General features: G+C 44.8%; 1 protein-coding gene across 1 annotated transcript in view; it reads right to left on the bottom strand.

The window, feature by feature from the left end:
• The window catches only part of LOC122803898 (protein SIX6OS1-like), a 2,044,062-nt gene that overhangs the window by 770,333 nt on the left and 1,246,742 nt on the right, over positions 1 to 26,987 (bottom strand). The window contains exon 9 of the mRNA XM_044073582.1: positions 10,805 to 10,937. Within this exon, the coding sequence (XP_043929517.1) occupies positions 10,805 to 10,937 (133 nt within the window). The remainder of the gene's footprint in view (positions 1 to 10,804; positions 10,938 to 26,987) is intronic.

Genomic DNA, 26,987 nt, shown 5'->3' on the forward strand with positions numbered 1-26,987 from the left:
CCAACACAAGCTATAATGACCTCCTGTGAATACCTCTGAGGCTTAATTGTGAGGAAAGTTAAAGCAATAATGACCACAACATCCCTAACCCCTACACAAGCTATAGCAACCTTATGTCCACACCTCTGGGCAGAGACTGTTTTAGAATGGGTGGGGAAAAGGCCACCATTAAGTCCATGTCAAAATGTACTTATACAGTCTTGGGCACTAGGGCTCTGGACCTTAGATGCTCTAAGGGTCTGAATGTTCAGTAATGTACTTTTAGCTTTATTTTTGAGAGATAATTACTTAACTGCATTTTACTTCTACGGAGAAGAGTTATGTACATGCTTGGCATTGTTGTGTGCATCCACAGATAAAAATCAGTGATATCTTTACACACACACACACACACACACACACACACACACACACACACACACACACACACACACACACACACACACACAAACCTATAGTAATACTAGTTTTAGTACTTTTACAATGTTTCAGTGACTGTTGTTTAGCAGTCATCAAACAACAGCAGGGGTAAGTCACTTTTATTGACTTCACTAACGATTAATACATACCTATAATTGTCTTTGAGATCACAGAGTACTCCGATTCTGCCTTATATTTTTGCCCTGTCCCTCAATAAAATTTCTGATTTTCTGATAAATCATTCAGGATTATAGTCAATAATGCCAGACATTGCAGTTTCATACTTCTTATTGTTCAGACAATGTATGCTGATGCAAAACATTTTATTCCATTAACTTTTTAAGCAAATTAAAATAATGTTTTAAATGTGTTTGTGATTTTGAGCCTTTATTCCTCCATTTTTTTGGCTTTCAACAGAATTCTTTAGCAAAGAAGTTGAAAGTTATAGTATCTGGAGTCCTGACATTATTTACAAAACTCCTGAAAGAGAAAAGAATCACTGAAGGTCTGGAACATCTGCTCATATTAAAGTCCCAAGTAAGAAATAAGAACAGTTGATGTTCATCGTGTTACCCTGCTGCAGTCATCACACTTGGGTTATCCTGCCATCAGGCAGTCCCGCAGTCGGCCCGAATTCCAAAGTCTTGGTCCGGCGTCGGTTGCTGTCGCTTTTTCCCTGACGTCAGTGCGCCAGGGGTATATAAGAGGCATCCGACGCCATTTTCTTCAGTCTTTCTTGCCGCGCGGTGCCTGAAGCAGAAGCAGTTCGCAAGTGCTTGTCGGCCGACACCTGAGATTTTCGATATGAATTTCAGTCCGAAGTCTTCATTAAAGCTAAGTACCCCATTGGGGAACATTTTCTTGCCTCAGTCCGATGTCAGAAAAAGTTAACAATTGCATTTCTTGTGGGAAGCAAATACCTCATAAAGACTTCCATTCCTATTGTATTCCTTGCCTAGGCCCAGACCACGACGTCACAGGTTGTCGGTTTTGCGCTAGGTTTAATAAACAAACTATCAAACGCCGTTTTGACTTTGCACGGTATTACTTTGGTAGGAAATTTAATTATATCATGCCGTTGGAGCAGCCGACGACCGCCATTCATAAAAAACGCAAGGATAAGGACAGGCAGCCTAGGAATAAGCCAGACACCGAGGCCTCAGTTGGGCCTGTCACCGGTTTTCCATTTTTCAGTGAGGCACCTACGCAGCCTCTGACGACCGCAGAACTGGAACCCCAGACAGCTGCGGATTCCCAAGCGGAGTCTACTAGGCCAACGCAGCCATCTACCGACACCAGAGCAGAACTAGACACCGGTGCAACGGAAACACCTTCGGTTGCAGAAGGTGTCTTCAGACCAACTACACTCACCATTAAATCTTATGCTAAACTTAAAACTCCTTTAAAACCAAAGAAAACTGTACATCAGTCTACAATTCAAGGCCCCATGCCTAAGAAACAGATGCTTAAGATGGCTTAAGATTTGATTACCCTTATCACGGGTTCACATCCCCTCCTGATAAAAGACCAATACAAGAGGAGGATTATGCATCCTCTGACCAGGTTTCTCTCTCCTCAGATTCTTCTGAGGAACAGGATTACCCTTTTCCACCTTATGAGGATTCTGATGCTGAAGATTCTATTCCCTCAGCATCTCCCCCTGAAGACTACTCCTCTGGGGAAACTTTACATACCACGAGGGAACATTTCCACTGGGAAGGCCAGGATTATTCAGATTCTAAGAAAAGGCTCCGAGAGTTCCTTTTACTACCCCAGCACAGACCTCTTGCTATCCCTCCTGTTTTAGATATTGTGGATGATGTTTACTTGGAGTCTAGTTTAAATCCAGACACTCTACCTCCTGCTCCAGCCAAACCAGACAGATACTACAGAGTACCTGACTCACACAAATTCCTTTATAAAAGCTTTATAAAGCTGACCCAGAAACAATTTCCCAGGGTCTTAAGGGAGCAAAAGCTTCTATGGCTAAAAATTCTGTGCCCTCTGAAAGGGATTCCAGAGCCCTAGATAGATGGAGAAAGAAAATATACACCTCAGCAACTCTGGCTATGAGAGCATTAAATTGCCAATTTCACATGTTGAAATATCAACAATTCCTGATGTCTCAGTTAAAACAAAAAATGAGCACACATTCAGAACAGCCTGAATTCAAGGAAATGCAGGATCTGTTGCATGCAGCTGAACAGGTGGGCAAACATACTTTACAATGCGGATTTGATTCATTGGAAGCTTCCTGTAGAGCAGCTGTTACTGGCTCTGTCATACGTAGACATGCTTGGTTAAAAGAACAAACCCTCCCTGACCATGTTAAAGCAAAATTATTGGATGCACCTTTACAACAGGATGTATTATTTGGTGTCAAAGCAGAAGAGGTTTTAAAGAAAATGGAGGATAAGGCAAAGTCTATGCAAACGGTCAAGGATTTTTTGCAGGTACAACCCCCCCGTTTCAGCAGAAATTGGCCAACAAAAAACTGGTCCTTTCCAGCTTCAGACAGATCACAGAGGGGCAAATACAGACGCCCAAGGGGCAGAGGCCAGTCACAGGGCCCTTACAAACCTCACCAATGAGGCTCTGCTACCCAGAAAGGAGGAGAAGACAGGCCCCAGGCTAGCAGAAGACAAACACAATGACTATCCTCAAACTACCAAGCAAATCTCTCCTGGCAACTCCCTTGGGAGGAAAACTAGCATTTTTTGCAGACAACTGGAACATCATCACAAAAGACAAATGGGTTCTAAACACTGTCTCTCAAGGATACAGATTCCACTTTCATACCTTACCAAGGATCAAAGGAATGCCAAACCTGCCACCAAATCAATGGGCAGAGGCACAAAAACAAATTACAGCTCTCATGAACATGAGGGCCATTCAACAGGTACCTGCACAGGAGCAAGGACAATGATTTTACTCAAGACTCTTCCTAGTCCCAAGAAAGAACAAAGCATGGAGACCCATTCTGGATCTTTCAATTCTGAACACCTATCTGCAAGTACCAAAATTCAAGATGCTAACACTACAGCAGCTTCTTCCCATGCTGGGCAAGAATGCTTGGCTAGTCACTTTGGACCTCAAGGAGGCATACCTGCATGTCCCTATCAGACAAAATTGCAGAAGATACCTCCGCTTCATTGCAGGTTCAACGCATTATCAATTCTCTGCACTGCCCTTTGGCTTATCTACTGCGCCCAGGGTCTTCACAAAATGCCTGGCACCAGTAATTGCATACTGCAGACAAAGAGGAATTCAAATATACCCATACCTGGACGACTACCTTATTCAAGCAGAAAGCAAGGACATTCTTTTAAAGTATCTGGCATTTGTCAAACACCTTCTAAGTTGCCTAGGGTACACAGTAAACGAAAAGAAATCAAAACTAGTACCCTCACAAAACATAATATTCCTGGGTGCCAGCTTGAATACAACGGCCCAGATAGCTTATCTCACGCCAGACAAGCAACGACAGCTGTTTCAATATTTCAAAATAATGGCAACAAAGACCCAACTCCCTGCAAGAAAAATTCTGCAGGCCTTGGGATTCATGGCATCTTGCATACTACTAATACCATTTGCAAAACTGCATATGAGGAAATTACAATGGTACCTGAAAAGTGTATGGACTCAGCACAGCCACAGCTTGGAAACAATGATACCACTCATTCCCTGCCTTCAACAGGAGTTTCTTTGGTGGGCACAGGCATGTCACCTCAACAAGGGTCAGCCTTTCACCTTACCCACAGCCAGGCAAACTATGACAAAAGATGCATCGGACTATGCCTGGGGAGCAGACATGGCAGGGCAGTGCATTCAGGGCAAATGGACTACAGATCAGAGACACCTGCATATCAATCAAAAAGAAATGCTAGCAGTGCAGAATGCCCTAACAGCTTTCAAGGACCTTCTACACCCAGGACAACTACTAATAAAGACGGACAATACCACAGTTATGTGGTACATAAACAAGCAAGAGGGCACACATTCCTACCCTCTATGCAGGCAAGCAATGACCTTGTGGAACACTGCACTGTCTTACCAGGTTCAATTACAAGTACAATTCCTGCCAGGAAAGAAAAACACATTGGCAGACGACCTAAGCAGAAACATCATGGATCCACATGAATGGAAACTAGATCCACAAGTATTTGCAATGATAGTTCAAAAATGGGGAGGCCTAGACATAGATCTGTTTGCAAGCCCCCACAATCACCAACTTCAAAAATTTTGCACAAGGACCTTCCATCTACTAGCTTGGAAAGTGGACGCCCTCTCATTCAGTTGGAGAACATTAACAGTGTATGCCTTCCCTCCACTGCCTCTTCTAGCAAAGGTACTGCTGAAAGTCAGATTAGAGAGGCCACAAATGATACTTGTTGCACCAAACTGGCCACGCCAGCATTGGTACCCAATTTTAAGGAACATGGCCCATGGCCCACCATGGATTTTGCCACATATTCCTCACCTGCTCACCCAGCGAGACCATCAGATTCTACACAGCCAGCTCAAGACTTTAAACCTGGCTGCATGGCAAATTACCTAAACAACCAGCCAACACCTTTATCCAAAGCTGTTATGGATGTCATTCTGGAGGCCAGGAGGCCCAGCACCAGGAAAACCTATTCAGACAAATGGAAAAGATTTTGCACCTGGAACCAGGCTAAAGGCCTAAACCCCCTTGATCCAAACATCCCTTAGATTCTACAATATTTAACTGAGATGTTACACAAAGGACTTTCCTTTTCATCTATTAAGATCCACGCCTCAGCAATTTCAGCTCATTACAGCACGGATCCTCCTTTATTTTCACATCCACTCCTAAGACAGTTCCTCAGAGGGGCTAAGAACTTAAGACCGCCAAGGAGAGCTCCAACACCTACTTGGGATCTCAACTTTGTTCTGGAAAAGCTTACACTGCCACCCTTTGAACCTGCTTTTTCAGCTGATTTAAAATTTCTTTCATGGAAAACTGCCCTACTTCTAGCAATAACCTCAGCTAGAAGAGTCTCAGAGCTACAGGCACTAATGGCAGTGGAACCTTTCATTTTTCATCAAGACAGAGTCTCTCTACGAACTAATCCTTCCTTTATGCCAAAGGTGGTATCCAGTGTGGCCCTAAACCAAACCATTCACTTGCCCACCTTCTTCCCAAATCCCCAGAACAAAGGAGAAAGACTCCTGCACTCTTTGGACATTCACAGGCAATTACGTTACTACTTGGATAAAACTAAGGCTTTCAGAAAAACTGACCAGCTTTTTGTAGCCTATGCTACAGGATCACAAGGAAAAGCTATTTCAAAACAGACCATTTCAAAATGGATAGGGCATTGCATACGTTTCTGCTACACACATCATGGGAAACCAGTACCTGCTAACATTAGGTCCCACTCCACCAGGGCTACAGCTACATCAGCAGCCTTTCTCAGGGGAGTGCCAACCAAGGATATTCTGGAAGCTGCTACTTGGAGTTCAGTGCACACCTTCACCAAACACTATCACTTACCTCTATGCTCTAAGACTAGAGCTGGTTTTGCCACTGCAGTTTTGCAGGGCCTACTAGCTTCTTCTAACCCTGTTTGACTCCACCTCCCATCCTTAGCTTTGGGATTCAACCCAAGTGTGATGACTGCAGCAGGGTAACATGATGAACATAGTACAGTTTTGTACCTACCATAAATGTAGATGTTCGAGTGTTCACCCTGCTGCAGTCCAGGTTACCCTCCCTCCATCCCCTCTGAACTAGCTGAACTTATCTCTACCACTTTATCCTATACTACCTCTGTGGTGTATTTGCTTGTGCCTAAGGGTTTTGTTTGATTTTTATATATATATTTTGCCTACCTATTGGGGGCACCTGACATCAGGGGCAAGAAAAACTTAGGAAAATGGCGTCGGATGCCTCTTATATACCCATGGCGCATTGACGTCAGGGAATAAGCGACAGCAACCGACGCCGGACCAAGACTTTGGAATTCGGGCCGACTACGGGACCGCCTGATGGCAGGATAACCCAAGTGTGATGACTGCAGCAGGGTGAACACTCGAACACCTACATTTATGGTAGGTACAAAACTGTACTTTTTGGGCTGCCAATCTCTAGCATGTACCTTGCTCATGTTTGTTCAGTTATTACTGGATAAAGAATATAACCAGAGAATTGTTGCGTCTTTCGGCTTTTCCCGGTTAGGGGTCACCACAGCAGAATTCCGGTCCACTAATGAGTGGTAGTTGATTTTTACGTGCCGAGTTACCAGCCCTGACGCACATCCTTCAATGAAGGTATGCCCATTCACGCATGTCTCCACGCAGAAGACGCTCTAGCTGAGAATCGAACTGGACAGCGTCTGACTGGGAGGCGACAACGCTACCGCAGCACCACCACCGCAGTAACATAACCAGAGAATTATTTATCTTTTTTCTCTCCTCCTACAACCTTTTCACCTGTTTTATGGATATTAATTAACATTATCCTTGCAGTGGAAGTAAGTTCAAGGTACACACTTTGTGAGTCTTCCATGTAGCAATAGCACTTGAGTTATATTTAGAGAGCGAGATGAGTGTTTCACCTTGTTTGGGGGGGGGGGGTGTCCTGAAGAACAGCAGGAAAATTTGGAGTTACCAATTATTTACTTACTCCTTTAATTCTGTGGCCCTAGACAGTGTTTCCATTTATTTAGTATTTTCCTTTACTTATTTATTACTGTGGCCCTTAACAGAAGATTCTGGTTTTGTCTTTTTTATTTCCATGCTGATACTCTTCACAATTTATAGTGACTTTCTTTGCACACCTCTGAGGTCTGTGAGAAAAGTAACAGAAATAATATCCACACTATCCCCAACCCCAACACAAGCTATAATGACCTCCTGTGAATACCTCTGAGGCTTGATTGTGAGGAAAGTTAAAGCAATAATGACCACAACATCCCTAACCCCTACACAAGCTATAGCAACCTTATGTCCACACCTCTGGGCAGGGATTGTTTTAGAATGGGTGGGGAAAAGGCTACCATTAAGTCCATGTCAAAATGTACTTATACAGTCTTGGGCACTAGTGCTCTGGACCTTAGTCGCTCTAAGGGTCTGAATGTTCAGTAATGTATTTTTAGCTTTATTTTTGAGAGATAATTACTTAACTGCATTTTACTGCTAAGCAGAAGAGTTATGTACGTGCTTGGCATTGTTGTGTGCATCCACAGATAAAAATCAGTGATATCTTTATACACAGACACACACACACAAAAAAAACCTATAGTAATACCAGTTTTAGTACTATTACAAAGTATCAGTGACTGTTGTTTAGCAGTCATCAAACAAGAGCAGGGGTAAGCCACTTTTATTGACTTCACTAACGATTAATACATACCTATAATTGTCCCTGAGATCACATAATACTCTGATTCTGCCTTATATTTTTGCCCTGTCCCTCAATAAAATTTTTGATTTTCTGGTAAATCATTTAGGATTATAGTCAATAATGCCAGGCATTGCAGTTTCATACTTCTTATTGTTCAGACAATGTATGCTGATGCAAAACATGTTATTCCATTAACTTTTTAAGCAAATTAAAATAATGTTTTAAAAATGTTTGTGATTTTGAGCCTTTATTCCTCCATTCTTTTTGGCTTTCAACAGAATTCTTTATCAAAGATGTTGAAAGTTATAGTATCTGGAGTCCTGACATTATCTACAAAACTCCCTGAAAGAGAAAAGAATCACTGAAGGTCTGGAACATCTGCTCATATTAAAGTCCCAAGTAAGAAATAAGAACAGTTGCTTTGGGCTGCCAATCTCTAGCATGTACCTTGCTCATGTTTGTTCAATTATTACTGGATAAAGAACATAACCAGAGAATTATTTATCTTTTTTCTCTTCTCCTACAAACTTTTCACCTGTTTTATGGATACTTGTTGTTGTGTCTTTCGGCTTTTCCTGTTTAGGGGTCGCCACAGCGGAACTCTGGTCCGCTAATGATTGGCAGTCGATTTTTACGTGCCGAGTTGCCAGCCCTGATGCACAACCTTCAACGAAGGTACACCCATTCACGCATGTCTCCACGCAGAAGACGCTCTAGCTGAGAATCGAACCGGACAGCGTCTTACTGTGAGGCGACAACGCTACCGCAGCACCACCACCGCAGTTACCTGTTTTATGATATACTAATTAACATTATCCTTGCAGTGGAAGTTCAAGGTACAATCTTTGTGAGTCTTCCATGTAGCAATAGCACTCCTGAGTTATATTTAGAGAGAAAGATGAGTGTTCCACCTTGTTTGGGGGGGGGTGTCCTGAAGAACAGCAGGAAAATTTGGAGTTACCAATTATTTACTTATTCCTTTAATTCTGTGACCCTAGAAAGTGTTTCCATTTATTTAGTATTTTCCTTTACTTATTTATTACTGTGGCCCTTAACAGAATATTCTGGTTTTGTCTTTTGTATTTCCGTGCTGATACTCTTCACCTCAGTAGAGTTCTTGTACCCACCCACCCACAACCCCTTTTTCCCATTTTTGCAAATGGGTTTGAGGTGTCACTTCAACAGTAGCAATCATCTGCAGCTAAGGTTTACACTGCCAGGTGTCTAGCCCTGCCGCAGTAGTTGTTCCATACCACACACTCGTACCTATGATCAATTTAGAGTGTCCGAGTCATCTACAGCATGTGTTGGGAATATGAGAGGAAAGCAGAGCACCCGAAGGAAACCCACATGAACAGAAGGAGGACATGCAGACTCCACTCAGAAGGCATCCCAGGCAAGAATCAAACCAGAAAACCTCTTGTGAGGTGACAACACTATCCACTGTGCCACCCTGTAGAGTCCTTGAATATTCTCCAACAAATAAAATAGCCTGAAAAGCTACAGGGCCCTCACTTTTAAGTGCAAGCAACTACAGGAAATGGCCAAAATACTACATTTTATTTTGATTCTGTTATTAAAGTACTACAGAAAAGCACAAGACAGTGACTAAAGTATAGATATCCCAAGTAACGAGTATTAACTGTAATATAAGGACTCCTCCATATCTTTATTTCATCTCAAGTACAGAGTCTTTCAAATAAGTAGCTTCTGTTTTAAACTGGTCTACGAAATATATGAAAATAGTGTAAAATGCTGTATAATTAACCAAATAAAAAAATCTGTTTGGGGTTTTTGGTCTTCTGTGCTAGTTATGGACTCACTATGCAAAAGACATGCTAAAACAGAAATAAGCATATACGCATTCTTGTTGCCAGAACACCCTGGTTCAAATGTTGCTGAATGATTTTGTAGTTGTTTCATCAGACCTGAGGTCATATGTTCTGGCCACTCAAGTTATCAGAGGTGCTGAACAATCACCATCATCAGCTGGTGGGTGACGTTGTTCAGATGGCCAGGATGGTGGCTGACAGACCCAGGAAAAAAAATTGCAGAGAAATTGTCCTGGGAATGACTACAGATTACCTCTCTGTAGGATAATTTAAATTTCCACCTCCAGAAAAGTTTCTATCAGATACCGTGGGATGTTCTGAACAAACTTTGTTCAAGACCTCATCAGTTGAAGTACTGTTAAATAACCATGATTTAAACAGGGGAGGTGCTTATTTAGAAGCAACCAATGAACTTGCTGGAGACACAAGTGGTGAGAGAAGTTGTCAGGTTAAAGAAATAGGTCTTTTGTGTCTTTCTTGCAATGTTAGTAGTAGGGTTTCTGTAATGAAGTATGCAGCAGCAGCAGCATGCTTAGTCACCAAAGCAAACATACGGCTATGAGAGGAGTTTGACAAGGCCATGCAGAATGACTTTCAGATGGCATCAAAGAGGTTCTGGTGAACCATGAGGGTATGCAACAGGTAAAGGCAGGGTACTGCCCAGACAGTTCTCAGCAAATGTAGAGGAAAACTGCCCTCATCTTGTCAGCAAGGGTGGAGAAACAATGACCTCATTATCTGAGCACAATAATGCCTTCCAGGGTGGGTTGTTATCAGGAGATAATGGACCTTTCAGGGGTGGCGAGGCCCTCTTTCTGTAGCACTGGGCCTCAGAATGCCCCTGGGCAGTCCTTTATCTGATAATGCTCACCCTGTTGAGCATTACTGCTTGCATAATGCACAAGGACATCCAACTTGAGAGTACCCTCATAGACTAAATTAACTGGTATAATTACTAGCATTATGGCAAATCTTATGAGTAGATTTTTTAGTCACCACAAGTAGCATAAAGCACAGACTATAATATGTTTCTAAGAAAGATAGTATCAAATTCTTCATTTTTGATTTTATTTTCTTCTGATCAAAGAATGATGACTTCACATATATTTCAGAAATTTGCATTATTTTGTGACACTATATCAGAATTACATTACCTGATTTTAGCCTTCAGCATCATATTTACCTGATCTGGTGTGTTAGTAGTCCCAAATCCAGATGGACTAAATAAATCAAATGCAGGTGATTTTGGTGTAGAGACCATAGTAAATGAAAATGGTGACTTTGATGCTGTTTCTTCACAACCTGTATTAGTGTTCCTATATAAAATAAGGACAAAAACTCACCATGAAAATTTTTGATTAAAACTGTCTTCTGGAGGTAGGCTTCATAAAACCATGAATATGAAAGTTAAACACTTACCATAGTGATAGATAAGATCTGGTCCACCTGTGTTTATTTAAGTACCACATTACTGTGGTGCTGTCTGTAATCACTTGTAATGGTCCTGGGACTCAGATGATTGACAGAGTTGAGAGCATTTATTACTGATAAAAAGAAGTTATGTACTCACCATAACGTTCCATCTGAGTAGTTATACTTCATTTTTCTGCAACCTGTGGGTATTCGGATCCATAACGGATCCGAGCCAGCAACTTTTTCTCTAGCATCTGCTCCAAAATCCGAGCCCCTCCCCCTACCCATAACACACCACCATCTCCTATCTTCCCTCAGATCGAGTTTGCTGCAACTATACATATTAGCAACTCAACTAAATAAACCTAACATGTTTATTCACATGAAAAGGTCAGGGGGACGGAGAGTGGGAAGGTTGCAGAAAAATGAAGTATAATTACTCAGATGGAACGTTATGGTGAGTACATAACTTCTTTATCTGAAGTAGTTAACTTCATTTTTTCTGCAACCTGTGGGACAGAGTCCCCAGCTACTCAACAAATCCTGGGAGGCCCTCATGGAAGGATATTCCTGAGCACTGCAGAGCCAAAGGATGCTCTCCCTCTGTAAATCAGATCTAACTTGTAATAGGAGATGAAAGTATGAGAATTTGCCCAAGTTGCTGCTGCGAAAATGTCATCAAAAGGAACCTTAGACCAAACAGCAGCGGAAGTCGCCATGGACCTGGTAGAGTGAGCTTTAACCAAGAGGAGATAACCCCTTGGCTTCGTAAATGTGTAGAATGCAAAGAGTGATCCATCTGGCTAAAGAAACCTTGGAAATGGCCTTGCCCAAACGAGGTTTGGAAAATGAGACAAATAATTGATCGGACTTATGGAAGGATTGTGTTCTATGAAGGTAGAAACTAAGTTGTCTATGAACATCTAACAAATGAAGTTTATATTCCCCTTTGTTCTGAAAATTTGGAAAGAAAACAGGTAGATTAATTGTTTGGTTTATGTTTGACTGAGATGCCACTTTGGGTAAAAACGAAGGATTTCTACAGAGAGGGACCCTGTCCTTATGGAAGACCAAATAAGGAGGCACGGCAGACAAAGCCTGCAGCTCAGAGGCCCTCCTAGCTGACGTAATAGCCACTAGGAAGTCTGTCTTCCAAGGCAAAATCTTTAGATCCACTGATGAAGCAGGTTCAAAAGGAGGAGGAGATACTAATAACTGGAGAACCAAAGTGAGATCCCAAGGAGGAACCGAATCTTTGATGGGAGGGCGCATAAGGAAGGTGCCTTTTAAACAGGCTTTACATAGTCTAGATGAGGTGAGTGCAATCTTATTTTCACCTGCATGAAAATTAGAAATGGCTGCCAGCTGTACTTTCTCCACAGAGGAGCTAGCTCCTTGCCGAAAAATACTAGTTAAGAATTCCAACACCGCTGGAACAGGGGCTGTAAAAGGATCCAGGTTTCTCTGACAGGCCCAGACAGAGAAACATCTCCATTTAGTGCGATAGACCTTCCTAGTGGAATCTTTAAGACAAGCCACTAGTATAGATTTTACAGGGGATGAAAGACCGGGAGTCCTGGCAATCAAAGGAACTGGCACAACCAAGCTGTCAGCTTTAGACTGTCCAGATTGGGTGGGTAAGCACCTGAAGGATGAGAGATTAGATCCGGACAGGGATCCAGAATCCACGGAGGTGATAGAAGATGAGACCAAAGGAAGGGGAACCAAACTTGACGAGGCCAGAATGGGGCAATGAGGATCACTATGCACCCCAGTCGACAGACTTTCTGAAGAAACTTCGGAATGACTGGTAACAGTGGGTAAGCATACAGTAACCCGGGGGCCAAACATGGACTAGAGTATCTCTGAGGGCATCCCCTGGTGAGGGAATCAGAGTGAAGAACTCGCTGCACTTCATGTTGGAAGGGGATGTGAAGAGATTGCAGCAAGGCTGTCCCCATGCAAGGAATATCTCCTCCGCTACTGACTGTTTCAGAGACCACTCGTACGGCATTAGAATAGCCCGACTCAATCTGTCCACTAAAATGTTGGAGCGTCCCGGGATGTGCGTTGCAATCAGAAACCAAACGGTGGAAATCGCCCACTCCCACACTCTCATGACCTCGAGACACAGAGGATAAGACCTGGATCCCCCCTGCTTGTTGATATACCAGACAACCGACATGTTGTCTGACTGAATTGCAATCGTACCCAGAAGAAGGACAGTGTGGAAGGCTTTCAACGCTAAAAGCACTGCCCTCATCTCTAGAACATTTATGTGCAACTTGGTCTCTATCTTGGAACATGTGCCTTGGACTTTCCTTCCCAAACAGTGTCCCCCCCTACCCGAGTTGGGAGGCGTCTGTGGTCACTGTGGCTTGGGCTGGAAATTACATTAAAGGGCATCCCGCTGCAACCTCCGGTGAAAGGAGCCACCAAAGGAGAGACATCCTGCAGGTATGACTGATCCTTATCGGAAAATTCATGGGCAGGTCTAGCCAAGACCATTGGACAGCAAGAGTCCATTGAAGGACCCGCATATGGAGGTGTGCACAAGGTAGAATAGAAATCGAGGCAGCCATGGAGCCCAGAGCCCGAAGCACATTGCTCACCTTTGGAAATTTGAGGTTCACGATTAGAGCAATGTGGTACCTGAGGTGTGAGATCCTGTCTGGTGTTAAGAAAACCTTTAGCTGCAAAGTGTCTAGCCATGCCCCAATGAAGTCTAGAACTTGTACTGGTTGCAAAAGGGATTTGTGGACATTGACTGTAATCCCCAGCCAATCTGCCAAGATGAGAAAGTAGTCTTGGGCCAGACACAGAAGACGCTTGGTGGACGCAGTGAAGAGCCAGTCGTCCAGATAAGGAAATACCTGAATTCCTTGAAGCCTCAGGTGAGCTGCTACTACTGCCATTACCTTGGTGAACACCCTGGGGGGCCGTGGTGAGACCAAAGGGTAGAGCTCTGAACTGGAAGTGACTGGCTCCCAGCCGGAAGTGAAGAAACCCCCTGGAGCTTCTGTGGACCTTGATATGGTAGTAAGCATCCTAGAAATCTAATGAGCACATCCAGTCGCACTCTCAGAGATAAGGTAGAATGGACTGTAGGGTGACCATCTGGAACTTTTGTTTGGCGACAGACAGGTTCAAGGTTGACAGGTCCAAAATGGCCTTGAGGTCTCCCATCTTTTCTGGCACTAAAAAGAACCTGGAGTAAATGCCTAATCCAGACTGGTCGAGGAGGACCGGTTCGATGGCTCATTTGTGAAGCAGCTTTGAAACCTTTAGAGCTGCGGCCTCCCTGTGAGCGGGTGGGACATCCGGGAGGCATCTTGTAGCACTTGGCAGGGCAACAAATGGGATAGTGTAGCCTCTGGATATTATTTGTAGCACCCAACGATCTGCAATTATGGACTCCCATGCTGCTGGGTGCAATGATAATCTCCCCATGACTGCCTCCAGAGTAGGACAGTCGGGCAACCCCTCAGGGCTGCTGAGGGGGCCTGTCAGAAAAAGGTTCCCCAGACCCGAAGTTCCTGGGACCCCCTCTACCTCTGGGTCAGCGTCAATCCTGTCCCACTCTGCCTCTGGAGGAAGAGTTGTCCTGAAACTCCCGGGAAAACTGTGATTTCCGGAACCACATCTTCTTTTGCCCTCTTTGGTTCCTAGAAAATGACCGCTGAGGGTTAGAGAAGCAGATCCTGACGGCAGACAAAGTCTTCCCATCTTTTTCGCTCTGGACAAAGAGTGTCACGTACTGTCTTACCGAAAAGGGAGGAACTGTCGTAGGGAGCATTAGTAAGTGACACCTTGAAAGGGTCCGCAAACTGATACAACCTGAGCCAGGCGTGACGCCTCATGGCTACGCCTGTCCCAGCCACTCTAGCTGCTCCTTCTGTGGCGTGGGAAAGGAGACGCATGGACGTGTTTCATACCGACTTCAGAGTCGACATTTTCACAGAGAACAGTTGTTTGCCCTGCTGTGATAAGGACTCTGGGGGAGACTCAGCGAATTCCGAAACAAGGTCTTGCTGCAGCCGTATCACATGTGCCAGATAGTTCAGTGCACGGATGGAAAAGGTCGCTGACGAATAAACGTGCTTCCCAAATCTATCCACCAACTTAGACTCCTTGCCTGGAGGGTGGACTGAGGAACTCTCTTGCGCCAGTTCCTTCTTGGTGACTGCTGCGTCCACCGTAGTGTCAATGGGGGCTCCTTTAGACCAAGGTTGTCTGTCGGTGGGAGGAGAAAGAATTTTGTCAGGGAGTTTGGGTATGGGGTCTATGGTGTCAGGCTCCTTCCATGCCCGTGTGGTGATAAGGTCTAACAAGGGGTCCGCTGGCGGGGACACCCAGGAAGTAGATAGGCCCATGCCAAAGGCCTCCAGGAACACAGACTCATCCGTAGAAGGTTTTAGGGCTGACAAACCTCCCCTCTGGTGGAGGATCTCCATGATGTCTCCGAAGGAGACATCTTCAGGAGGTGACCTGGGGGAACCTTCTCCTTCATCTAAATCCCTGTCCGTAGTGAGGGACTCAGGGGAGTCCAAGTGCCTCCTTTTGCACTTGTGCTTATGGGGGCCCTCTTTAGTGGGACTCTCTGAAGAGGAATCGTGAGCCGTAGGGTGTTCCTCAAGGGGAATAGCCTGGGGCTCCTCTGGCATGGGCTGTACCTGAGACAGGATGAAGGGAGTCGTCACCAAATCCAGTGGAGGCTGGATGGAATCCGAGGAGATGGGCTGAGGTCTCAATCCCTGGGAGAGAACCCTCTCCACCACTTCGAACGTACCTCCTTGGCACCCAGCAAGGAAGAAGCTCTCTCCGGGTCCGAGGCGGGGATTGGAGCCGAACCATGGGTAGCCTGAGGTCCAAGAGAACGGTTCGGATCCGAAAAGGTCGGAGCTGAAGATGGATCCATTCCCTCGGGTGCGACTCCCTGTCCACGGCTCCGAGAGTCACTCGGATCCAAACTGGCCGGATCCAAGGAATTCAAGGTAACAGCCGGAGTCGGGGTTGGTGGAACCGTCGGCGCCGAGCTACCAGCTCCAAAGAGTCTCAGATCCAAGAACCCCAAAGCAGCCGCACGGATCAGGGAAGGAGAGATGGGGTGGAAAAAGGGCATGGAGGTCCCCCCTCCAGAGGGAGAGGGGCCTGGCAAGACTCCCATCTGTATTTGCGTCTGAATGAATCTCCGCATCATCCTGTCCATGTCCACGTCCAATAGGTTCCGAGTTGATCGCGAAGAGGTGATCGACTTGGATCTGGCTGGTCTGCAGTAAGGGCGAGGAAGGCCTCAGATCAGGAGACTCGAACAGCTCCGATGAGAAACGGGGTGAGCGGAGCCTGGGAGAAGCTGGCCTCAAAGTCTTGGATGGTGGAGTAGGGAAAGATTCCCTGTCCGGGGACCTCTTGCGAGGCCTATCCCTCTTCCTCTCTTTATCTTCATTGCGCCTTTCTCTGTCCTTTTCTTTTTCTCTCTCTCTTGCTTTTTCTTTGTCTTTATCTTTGTCTTTATCTCCCCCAACACCAGAACAAGTGGGAGTTTGAGTCCCTGTCTGAGTGGGTGGTTGGGCAGGAGTACCTGAGACCGAGGCCGTGGTAGAATCCATCATGGAGGCAGGGAGAAGACCCCTGGCAACTAACTTGGCCTTCCTGTCCTTGAGGGCCCTCAGGTTAAAGCCTGCACAGATTGAACACTGTATCGATAAATGGGGCCCTCCCAAACATATTACACACAGAGTGTGACAGTCAACCGGTGACAGCTTATGGCCACACTCTGTGTATTTTTTGAAAACCGACTTAGGCTGATCAGCCATAGTCTAACACTAATCGCCACTCCCTAAAGAGAACACAACACACTAACACACGCTGAAGGGAAGTGGGCCTAGAACTAGCGTACACTAAAGGGGGGAGGAAGGGAAAACTAACTACCACTTGCACACAAAAACAGAATTAACCTTACTTATCCTTGAAGCTCAGAGCAAAGGAGATTACGATGCTTACTATGGCGTGGCAAACGAGATCTGAGGGAAGATAAGAGATGGTGGTGTATTATGGGTAGGGGGAGGAGCTCGGAGCTTGGAGCAGATGCTAGAAAAAAGTTGCCGGCTCGGATCTGATACAGATCCGAATACCCACAGGTTGCAGATAAAATGAAGTTAACTACTTCAGATCACCTCTTTTACATTTATGTGTTTTGGTCTTTTTTTATTTTTCATTCCAAAGTCCCTGCACTTTTACTCCCATAGACACCGCTTCCCAAGCAAAGTCAAACTGTGCTGGAGCCGGAAGGAAAGTGTGAGACCTGGATTCAGGTATAACTAGTCTCCACCAAAGAAGTTCCTTTTTCACAAATCTCAAACCAGGTATCTAGTATGTCAGGGGATGTTGATGTTGGCAGCATACTGATTTTAGGTACCACTGAATTGTTTTTTTCTCATTTGCAGTCTGGCCAGTGGAATCATGGATACCATGAATCCAAATATCCTGAGAAATTCCCTTACTGAGGCCCTGGTTTGAGTAGAACATCTCAAGAATAGATCTAGATATAGAGCTATTTTTCTTAAGGGAAGAAAGGCTCTTTAAACTGGGGCATCTAGAAAGCAATCCAATGAGAAGGAAGCAAGGCTTTTGGATGTTCTCCTGAAATCTCAGTCTGCACAGAACATCTCTCACCAAGGTGGCAGATTCCTTACACTTTGAAAATACTCTGCAAAGATAAGCAAGTCATCTAAATAAGGACTAAATAAGGAAAAACTGAATATCTGGCAGTTTGCAGTAGACTATCACTGGAATTAGACAATTTGAAAATACCCTTGGAACAGTGGGTAACCCAAAGGCTAATGCAGTTAACTGAAAGTTAACTGAAAGTGTGATCCAGACAAAGAAAACCCAAAGAAGTCAAAGACTAATGACACACCCCTCAATCTCTTAGACCAAGAAATCTGGACAAAGCCATTAATAATGGGGCAAGGTGAGGGTAGAGACAAAGGCCCAAAAATAGGGACACTTTTAAGTATTGCTTACAAACTTAGAACGCTGACAGAAAAAGACGTTATGTACTCACCATAACGTTCCATGTGAGTTGTTCATCTCGTCTTCATTCTTACAGATGGGTTCAGAGCCGATCCTTGGCTCCGAGTCGGCCTACTACAAAGCTCGAGATCTTCAGACAACTCGAGGCCAAGTTCCTATCCCATGATGCACCTGGAGTGACCTCAGATCTTGTTTGCTGTGTAAAATAATACCATATGTCATTCTATCACTCTAAGAGAAAGCCATAGAAGGATTGAGCACCCAGGAAGAATCTAGTATCTCGGTCCTCGAAAAACCCTGGAGGGTGGGAAATAAGAATGAAGGCAAGATTAACAACTCACGTGGAACGTTATGGTGAGTATATAACCTCTTTATGTGAAGTTGTTCTTTCTCGCCATTCATTCTTACACATGGGTAGTGTCCCAAGCACCATCTTTCTCGAGTGGCTCATGGGAGTATGTTTTTCAGGGCAGTGGACCCAAAGGAGGCCCTGTCCCTGGAGGCCCTGTCAACTTTGTAATGAGTGATAAAGGTATGATGTCTTGACCAAGTGGCTGCTGCACAAATGTTGTCTATAGGAAGTCTAGCAGAAAAGGCAGAGGATGTAGACACTGCTCTGGTAGAATGAGCCTTCATTTTGTGTTGTAAGGGCATATTAGCAGCTGAATAAACAAATGTGATACAATCAGATAACCATTTAGACAGAGTTGTTTTTGCCACTGGCATACCTTTTCTAGAATCTGAAAAGGAAACGAAAAGCTGTTCTGATTTCCTGAACTCTCTTGTTCTATCCAAGTAAAGTCTGAGCTATCTATGAACATCAAGCTTGTGCAGCATATACTCTAAGTTGTTGGTGTGTTTGGGAAAGAACACTGACAAAGCTATAATCTGGTTAAGGTTAGTTTCAGTACAAACTTTGGCCAAAAATGAGGGATTAGTTCGCAGGGAGACTCTGTCAGCATGGAAAATCAAATAAGGAGGCTTTATGCACAAGGCCTGAAGCTCTGACACTCTGTGGAAGTGATGGCTACTAAAAAGATAGTCTTCCATGACAAATATTTCAAATCGCATGAGGAAGCTGGTTCGAAAGGTGGGAGAATAATGCTTGAAAGCATAAAATTTAGATTCCAAGGGGTATAAGGGGACTTCACAGGTGGTCTGAGATAAAAAGTCCCTTTGCGAAAGGCTTCCGATAGTTTGTGTGACATTATGTTCAATCCTTGAAATCCAAGGTGAAAATTAGAGATAGCAGCATGTTGAACCTGAACTGTTGCTGCTGCAGCTCCTTTACTGAAAAGCATAGTCAAGAACTCTAATATGGAGGCAACTGGGGCTTGGTAGGGATCAATGTTATTTTGAGAGGCCCATATAGAAAATCTTTTCCATTTGCTAGGATATAGCTTAATAGTAGAGGATTTATGAGAAGATATCAGAATCTGCTGCATTTCATTTGAAAGATTATGGAACCTGGCTATGTTGGGAATTGGAGCAGCCAAGCTGTCAACTTCAGGGACTGAAGAAAGGGATGAAATTCTCCCAATGAGTGCGTCAGAAGATCTGGAACTAGGTTCAGAATCCAAGGGTCCTCCAATTGATGAAGTCGAAGGAAGGGGAACCAAATCTGCCAATGAGGGGCTATTAGACTGATGGTCCTTCCCAGGGCTTTTGCTTTCTGTAATACTTTGGGTAGTAAGGGAATTGGTGGGAATGCATAGAGGAGACCCGGAGGCCAATCGTGTACAAGTGCGTCCCTTGGGGCTTCTCCTGGAGGGGGAATCAGGGCAAAGTAGTGTCTGCATTTCGTGTTCATGTGGTTGGCAAAAAGTCACAGCAAGGCTGGCTCTACCTGCGGAAAATTCTCTCCGCTATTTCTTTCTTGAGGGACCACTTATGAGGCAACAAAATTGCTCTGCTCAGTTTGTCTGCTATCATGTTGGATTTCCCTGGGATGTGCATTGCTAACAGAAAGCGCTGGGTGGATGTAGCCCACTGCCATACTCTTAGGGCCTCGCAACAAAGGGTGTAGGACCTGGTTCCTCCTTGTTTTTTCAAGTACCAGACCACTGACATGTTGTCCATCTGAATCGCAACTGTTCCCAGAGGAAGAGAATCCTGGAAGTATTGCAATGCTAAAAGTACTACTCTCATCTCCAGAACATTGATATGCAGATGTGTCTCCTGTTCGGTCCATGAGCCTTGGGCTGTTCTTCCCTGAAAATGCCCCCCCCCCACCCTATCAGGGAAGCGTTTGTGGTCACTGTGGCCGCTGGTGGGGTAGAACAAAAGAACAACCTATCATAACATGAAGAGAGGTCAACCACCACTGAAGATCCTTTTTGCATGTGTTTGTGATTATTATTAGATGAGACATTGGGAGCTCTTGGTAAGACCACTGAGCCACTGAGTGAATAAAAACCATTGCAGAATCTGCATGTGCATACGACCCAACAGTATGGCTAATATTGCAGCTGCCATCATGCCTAACAATTTTAGTACTTCTGATGCTGGAGCCTTGTCTTTGGATATGATATTGTGGACCTGCTGACAGAGTAGTAAGACTCTTTCTGCTAGAAGTCTCAAAGTGATGGTGTCCAATTCTGCTCTGATAAAAATGGTATGTCGTGATGGCAACAAGGCAGATTTTTCTGAGTTTATTGTAATGCCCAGATGACTGCAGAGAAAAAGAGTGGTGTCCTTGGCTTGTATGAGCTGATGCCTGGTGGTGGCAGTGAGGAGCCAATCATCAAGGTATGAAAACACCTGGAATCCTAAACGTCTCAGGTGAGCCGTGACTACTGTCATACATTTGGTGAACACTCTGGGGGCTGTAGTGAGACCAAAGGGCAGGGCAAGAAACTGGTAATGATTGGCTCCCAGCTGGAAGCGCAGATGATCCCTGGATGGTCTGGCCATTTTTATGTGGTAGTACGCATCCTGGAGATTTTATCGAGCACATCCAATTGTCTTTTCCTAAAAAGGAAGTATCGACTGAAGCGAGACCATCTGGAACTTCTCTTTCTTGACACATCTGTTTAGTCTGCTGACGTCCAAAACAGGTCTCCAGTCCCCTGTCTTTTTTGGAACTAACAAGAATCTTGAGTAAGTTCCGGATCCTATCTGGTCTGCTGGGACTGGTTGGATGACTCTTTTTCTTAGCAACATTTGGACCTCTACTGTTGCCTGTTCCCTGTAACTGGGTGGAACATCCGGGATTTTTGTTGTCAATGTAGGGGGTGTGGCGAAAGGAATGAAATATCCTCTGGAAATGATCATTTGTACCCAGTTGTCATTTGTTATTTTGAGCCAGGCGTCTGGATACAAAGATAAGTGGCCCCTGACTGCCTCCAGAGTAGGGCAGTCGGGCCTCCTTTCAGGAGCGCTGATAGGGCTTTCCAAAGAACTGATCTTTGTCACCCTCACATTGAGGACCCCCTCTGCTGCGAGGGCGGCGTCTTCCATTATTGCCCCCTCCTCTGCCCCTGGAGGGGGGTTCACCACGTGTGTCCTGAAAGGCTCCTTGGGCGTTTCGGGACCACATCTTTCCTCCCCTTTGACGCTTGGGGTACGGTCTGGTAGGAGTGGGAAAATGGACTTGAATGGCAGACAGTCTTTCCTTCCTGTTCACACCTGGTTAAAGTTTCCTTAACTTTGGGCCCTAAAAGGGACGAGCCATCAAAAGGGGTGTTGACAAAGGATGACTTAAAGGGTTCCGCGAAGGAACACAAGCGCATCCAGGAGTGTCTCCTAAGAGGAATTTCTGTACCCGTTGCCCTACTCATTCCATCAGCTGCATATGAAATGAGGCACATGGACAAGTTCACTATGAAATTAAGGGTAGCAAGCTGGGGAGGCAACGTTATCTGAAGCTCCTGCAGCTACTGTACCCTGAAGAGCATCTCCAACCTCTTTTAGGAGATCTCTTTGTAGTCTCATAAAATGGGTGAGATAGTTCAGTGAATGCAGTGCAAAAGTGCTGAACTGTATGTGCGCTTCCCGAATCTATCCATGATCCTAGAATCTCTGTTAGGAGGATGGATAAAGGAAGAAGTTTCCGAAATCTCTTTTTTGGTGGCTGCCGCCACCATCATGGCATCAACTGGCACTCCCTTGGTAAGAAAAGACTTTTCCTGGGGGGCAGAAATAAATTTATTAGGCCTCCTAGGGACAGGCTCCATGGTGTCCGGAGACTCCCATGCCTTCGTGAGACCAGCTCTATGAGCTCATCAAAGGGTGGAGGCACCCCAGAGGTGGAGGGTTGGAGGGGTGAGACCCGAAAGCCTTCAGGAGAACCGACTCATCTTCAGTAGGGCTGGTGGAATGCCAGTTACCCCTCTGCCTAAGGATTTCTAGTATCTCAGCAAATCAGATATCCTCAGAGGGGGACTGTGGGGACCCTTCTGATTCATCCAAGCTGGTATCGGATGTGAGAGACTCCTGCGGGAGGTCCAAGTGCTTCCTCTTACAGATTCTCATCCTGGGAACCTCATCAGTGGGAACTTCTGGTGAGGTTTCGGAAGAGCAGGGGCCACCCAATGTGGCTTCCTGAGGGTCTGGATCTCTACACTTAGAAAGGATCTGTGAAGCAGAAGTGGACACAGGCGCTTTTGGGGAGGAGGTAGTCGGACCTGAAGACGTAGATGTCTTGGGAGACATAACTCTCCTCATGGTTTCGAAGGTATCTTTACTCCGATGAGAAGGGACCGCTGGATCCAAGGAAACCATCAATCCCCCTGGCACTGGGAGATTGGGCTCTGAACCAAAGGTAGGAGCCGAGCTCATCCAAGCCGAAGCTCCGAGAGGCAAAGTTGGAACCGACAAGTCAGTCCAACTATCCCCCCTGGACCTGACCAGAGAGTGTCGGCTCCTAGACTCATCGATCGGCACCGAGGAAGTCCGAGTAAATGGAACCGATGACACTGGAACAGGCGTCGAGTCCGAAGGCTGAACAATCAGTAAGTCCGACTCCGAAGGATCAGCATGGCTTGGAGAAGGAAATGAAGTAGATGGTAATACAGTCTTCGGTTCCGAAACCACTTGGGTCGGAGCCAATACAAATTTTGCAAACGCTGGTGCCTGTAGCAACTTCTGCACCACATGATCCACATCCAAATCGGAAAGGCTAATCGAGGACCAAGATGAAATGATAGATGGGGGCACTGATTGAAGGATCGGTGATTTAAGTACCTTGGATACAGATTCCAGGACTGGGGACTGACTCCGAAAAGACAAGACGTTCGGCTCCGAGGGCTGTGGAGTCGATGAAGGTTTCTTTGATTTTTAACTTCTGAAGAAGTAGAAGCCTTAGAAGACTTTGAGGATTTACTAGACCTGTCTTGGTCACTCAAAGCTTCCTGAAAAGACGGTTTGACTAGTTTTCTGCCAATTAACTCTCTCTTTCTCTCCTGAAGAACCCTAGAAGAGAAGCAATGACAAATGGAGCAGCTTTCCTGAAGGTGCAATGCTCCCAAACAGTATACAGAGTTTACATGGCTATCAGTGACAGACATTTTCTGTCCACATTTTGGACATTTCTTAAAACCTGATTTAGGGTGTTTATCCTTATCCTGGTCAGCCATAATGGAATATACAGTCTGAAGAAAAGGTACTGTAGTAAAACAACACACACACACACACACACACACACACACACACACACACACACACACACACACACACACACACACCATAATAAGAAGTTATGTCTTACCATAACGTTCCATGTTAGTTGTCTTCTTCTCGCCTTCTTTCTTGCTGGATGGGTTCGGAGCCGATCCTCGGCTCCGACTCGGCCTATACTATAGCTCGAGAGCTATTTTTACCAGCTCGAGGCAGCCCTATATCCCACAATACCATGCGCTAACTCCCCAGATCTCATTTGGAAGCTAAGACATAGTATAAATAATAATATTATAATAATAATATTATAATCCTAATAAACCAATAAGTAACAGTGGGAGCGAACCACAGTAGATGTATAACAAGTTCATCAAATGGCCTCAAAACTTCAGTAGTCAAAGTAATACGATGCAATCCAAAAACGAAAGACTCATTCAGCTCGAGGACCAACTTTAATAGCAGAAATACAGGTTAGCGCTTTCACCATACGGCTTCTTCAGACCTTTACACTCTAATTAATACAGCTGAGTTTAAATACAAGTAGTGGCGGGAAACAAGTATCCATTAAAGTACTAGAGCTCTTAAAAATAACTATGTAAAAAATAATAGCATTCAATCTAAAACTTCACATTTACAAATCTATATATAAAAAACATACATAAATAATTATCATATTGTCAGTGTATTAATAATATATGATATGTAATTAAATAAATAAATCATTATATAAAAACATATACAAATTCCTATACCTGATGAGTAAATATAAAAAATAAAAAATATATAAAATATATATAAAACATATGAATATATTTAATATTTCATTTATCAAAAGCACAATTGATCAAAAATATATATCTCTCTCAAAATTATGTCTTTAATCTCCTCGATCTAAGAAATGGCTAAGAAAACGCAACATACTGTATCTCCAGAAATGGAAGGACTCAGAACTTCGAGTCTATCCAGGCTAGGGGGCAGGAGGGAGGGACGCAAGAAAGAAGGCGAGAAGAAGACAACTAACATGGAACGTTATGGTAAGACATAACTTCTTAATGTTAAGTTGTCATTCTCGCCTTCATTCTTGCTGGATGGGACAGCGTCCCTAGCATCTTTGTCCTGGGTGGCTCAATGAAACAGACTCCTGAGTACAGTGGAACCAAAATCAGCTCTATTTCTGGAGGCTAAATCAAGCTTGTAATGGGCAATAAAGGTATGTTTGGAAGCCCATGTAGCTGCTGCACAAATGGCATCTAGTGGTAACCTTGCTTGAAACGCCGTTGAAGTTGATAGTGCCCTGGTTGAATGAGCCTTAGGCCTAGAGGGAAGTTGCCTGCGTCTCAACTCATAGACCAAGGTAATAATAGATGTCAGCCTTCTGGAAAGAGTAACCTTCGATACCGGAAGCCCTTTTTTGCCTGCAGCATAAGAGAGAAAGAGCTGGTCTGACTTTCTGAATTGTTTTGTCCTGTCTAGATAATACCGTAATTGGCGATGAACATCTAATGAATGTAATTTTTGTTCAGCCCTGTTGGTATAGTCTGGGAAAAAGACAGGTAAATCAATGGAGTGGTTTAGATTTGCTTCCGATAACACCTTTGGTAGGAAGGAAGGGTTTGTTCTGAGAGTTACCCTGTCTTTATGAAAAACCAAATAAGGAGGACGGACAGACAAGGCTTGAAGTTCCGATACCCTTCTGGCAGATGTTATAGCTACTAAAAACAGCGTTTCCAAGAAAGAAGTTTGAGGGAGCAAGAAGCTGCAGGTTCAAAAGGGGGCAGAATTAGTGAAGTTAGAACTAAATTCAAATCCTATTGTGGGGGTGGATCTTTGACTGGAGGTCTGAGCAAAAAGATACCCTTGAGAAAGGCTTTACAGAGTTTGTGGGACATAATATTTGCTTCTGAGAGTCCAACATGAAAATTAGCAATGACCGCTAATTGTACCCTGATAGTGGCCGATGATGACCCTGAATGATAAAGCTCTGCCAGAAAGTCCAGAACCTCATGAATGGGTGCATGGAAAGGATCTAAGGACCTAGTTTGTGCCCAGTGTGAAAAACGCTTCCATTTACTCGCATAAGTCTTCCTAGTATTGGACTTATGGGAGGCCAGAATGATATCATGAACATGAGGAGAAATAAGGGGAAGCCTGGCTATGGCTGGAAGTGGAGCAACCAAGCTGTGAGGTTGATGGAATGTAGAGACTGATGCAGCTTGCCTGTGAGGTGGGTCAACAGATCCGGAAGGAGTTCCAGATGCCAAGGCTGTTCCGGTAGGTATTTGTGCAGGAACGGGAACCAAACTTGTCGAGGCCAAAACGGGGCAATGAGGATCATTTTGGATCTCAATGCGGTTGCTTTCTGAATTAATTGCGGGATCAACGGAAAAGGAGGAAAAGCATAAAGAAGACCCCGGGGCCAAACATGAACAAGAGCGACTCTGAGGGGTTGGCCTGGCAGAGGAAAAAGTGTGAAGAAGTCGAGGCACTTGCTGTTTTGGGGAGTTGCGAAAAGGTCGCAGCAAGGCTGGCCCCACTTCCGAAAAATTCCGTCTGCTACCGCTTGATTTAGAGACCACTCGTGAGGCATGAGGATAGTTCTGCTCAATCTGTCTGCTATGACGTTGGACTTCCCAGGGATGTGAATTGCTATCATAAACCGTTGAGATGAAATCGCCCATTGCCAAAGTCTGAGTGCTTCTCGACAGAGGGGATAGGACCTTGTTCCGCCCTGCTTGTTTATGTACCACACCACAGACATATTGTCCATTTGAATTGCTATAGTCCCCGTGGGAAGAGAGCTCTGAAGGGCTTGCAACGTCAAAAGCACCGCCCTCATCTCCAGGACATTTATGTGCAGGTGGCATTCTGACTGTTGCCAAGTGCCCTGGACCGTCCTGCCCTGATAATGCCCCCCCCACCCGATCAGGGAGGCATCCGTTGTGACAGTGGCAACTGGAGGGGGGAGAACAAAGGGTCTGCCTTGAAAAAGCTGAGGGGAAACTATCCACCAGTAGAGATGTTTCTTGCAAGATGGGGTTATCAAAATGTTGTGGGTCATTGGTAGCTGTTGAAAGGACCACTGAGAAAACAGCATCCACTGAAGGAGCCTCATGTGGAAGCGGGCTAATGGAAGTAGAAGAATCGCCGCCGCCATGAGGCCCAACACTTTCAATACTAGCTTGACCTGAACTTTGTTGGGCTGAAACAGGGGCTGAACATTCCGCCTTATGTCTGTCACTCTCTGAGGTGGTAATGTTGCAGACATTTCTGTGGTGTTTAAAACGGCGCCTATAAAGTTTATA

This window comes from Protopterus annectens, chromosome 6.part0, assembly GCF_019279795.1.
Source record: "Protopterus annectens isolate FY-2018-M chromosome 6.part0, PAN1.0, whole genome shotgun sequence".
Taxonomy (NCBI): Eukaryota; Metazoa; Chordata; order Ceratodontiformes; family Protopteridae; genus Protopterus; species Protopterus annectens.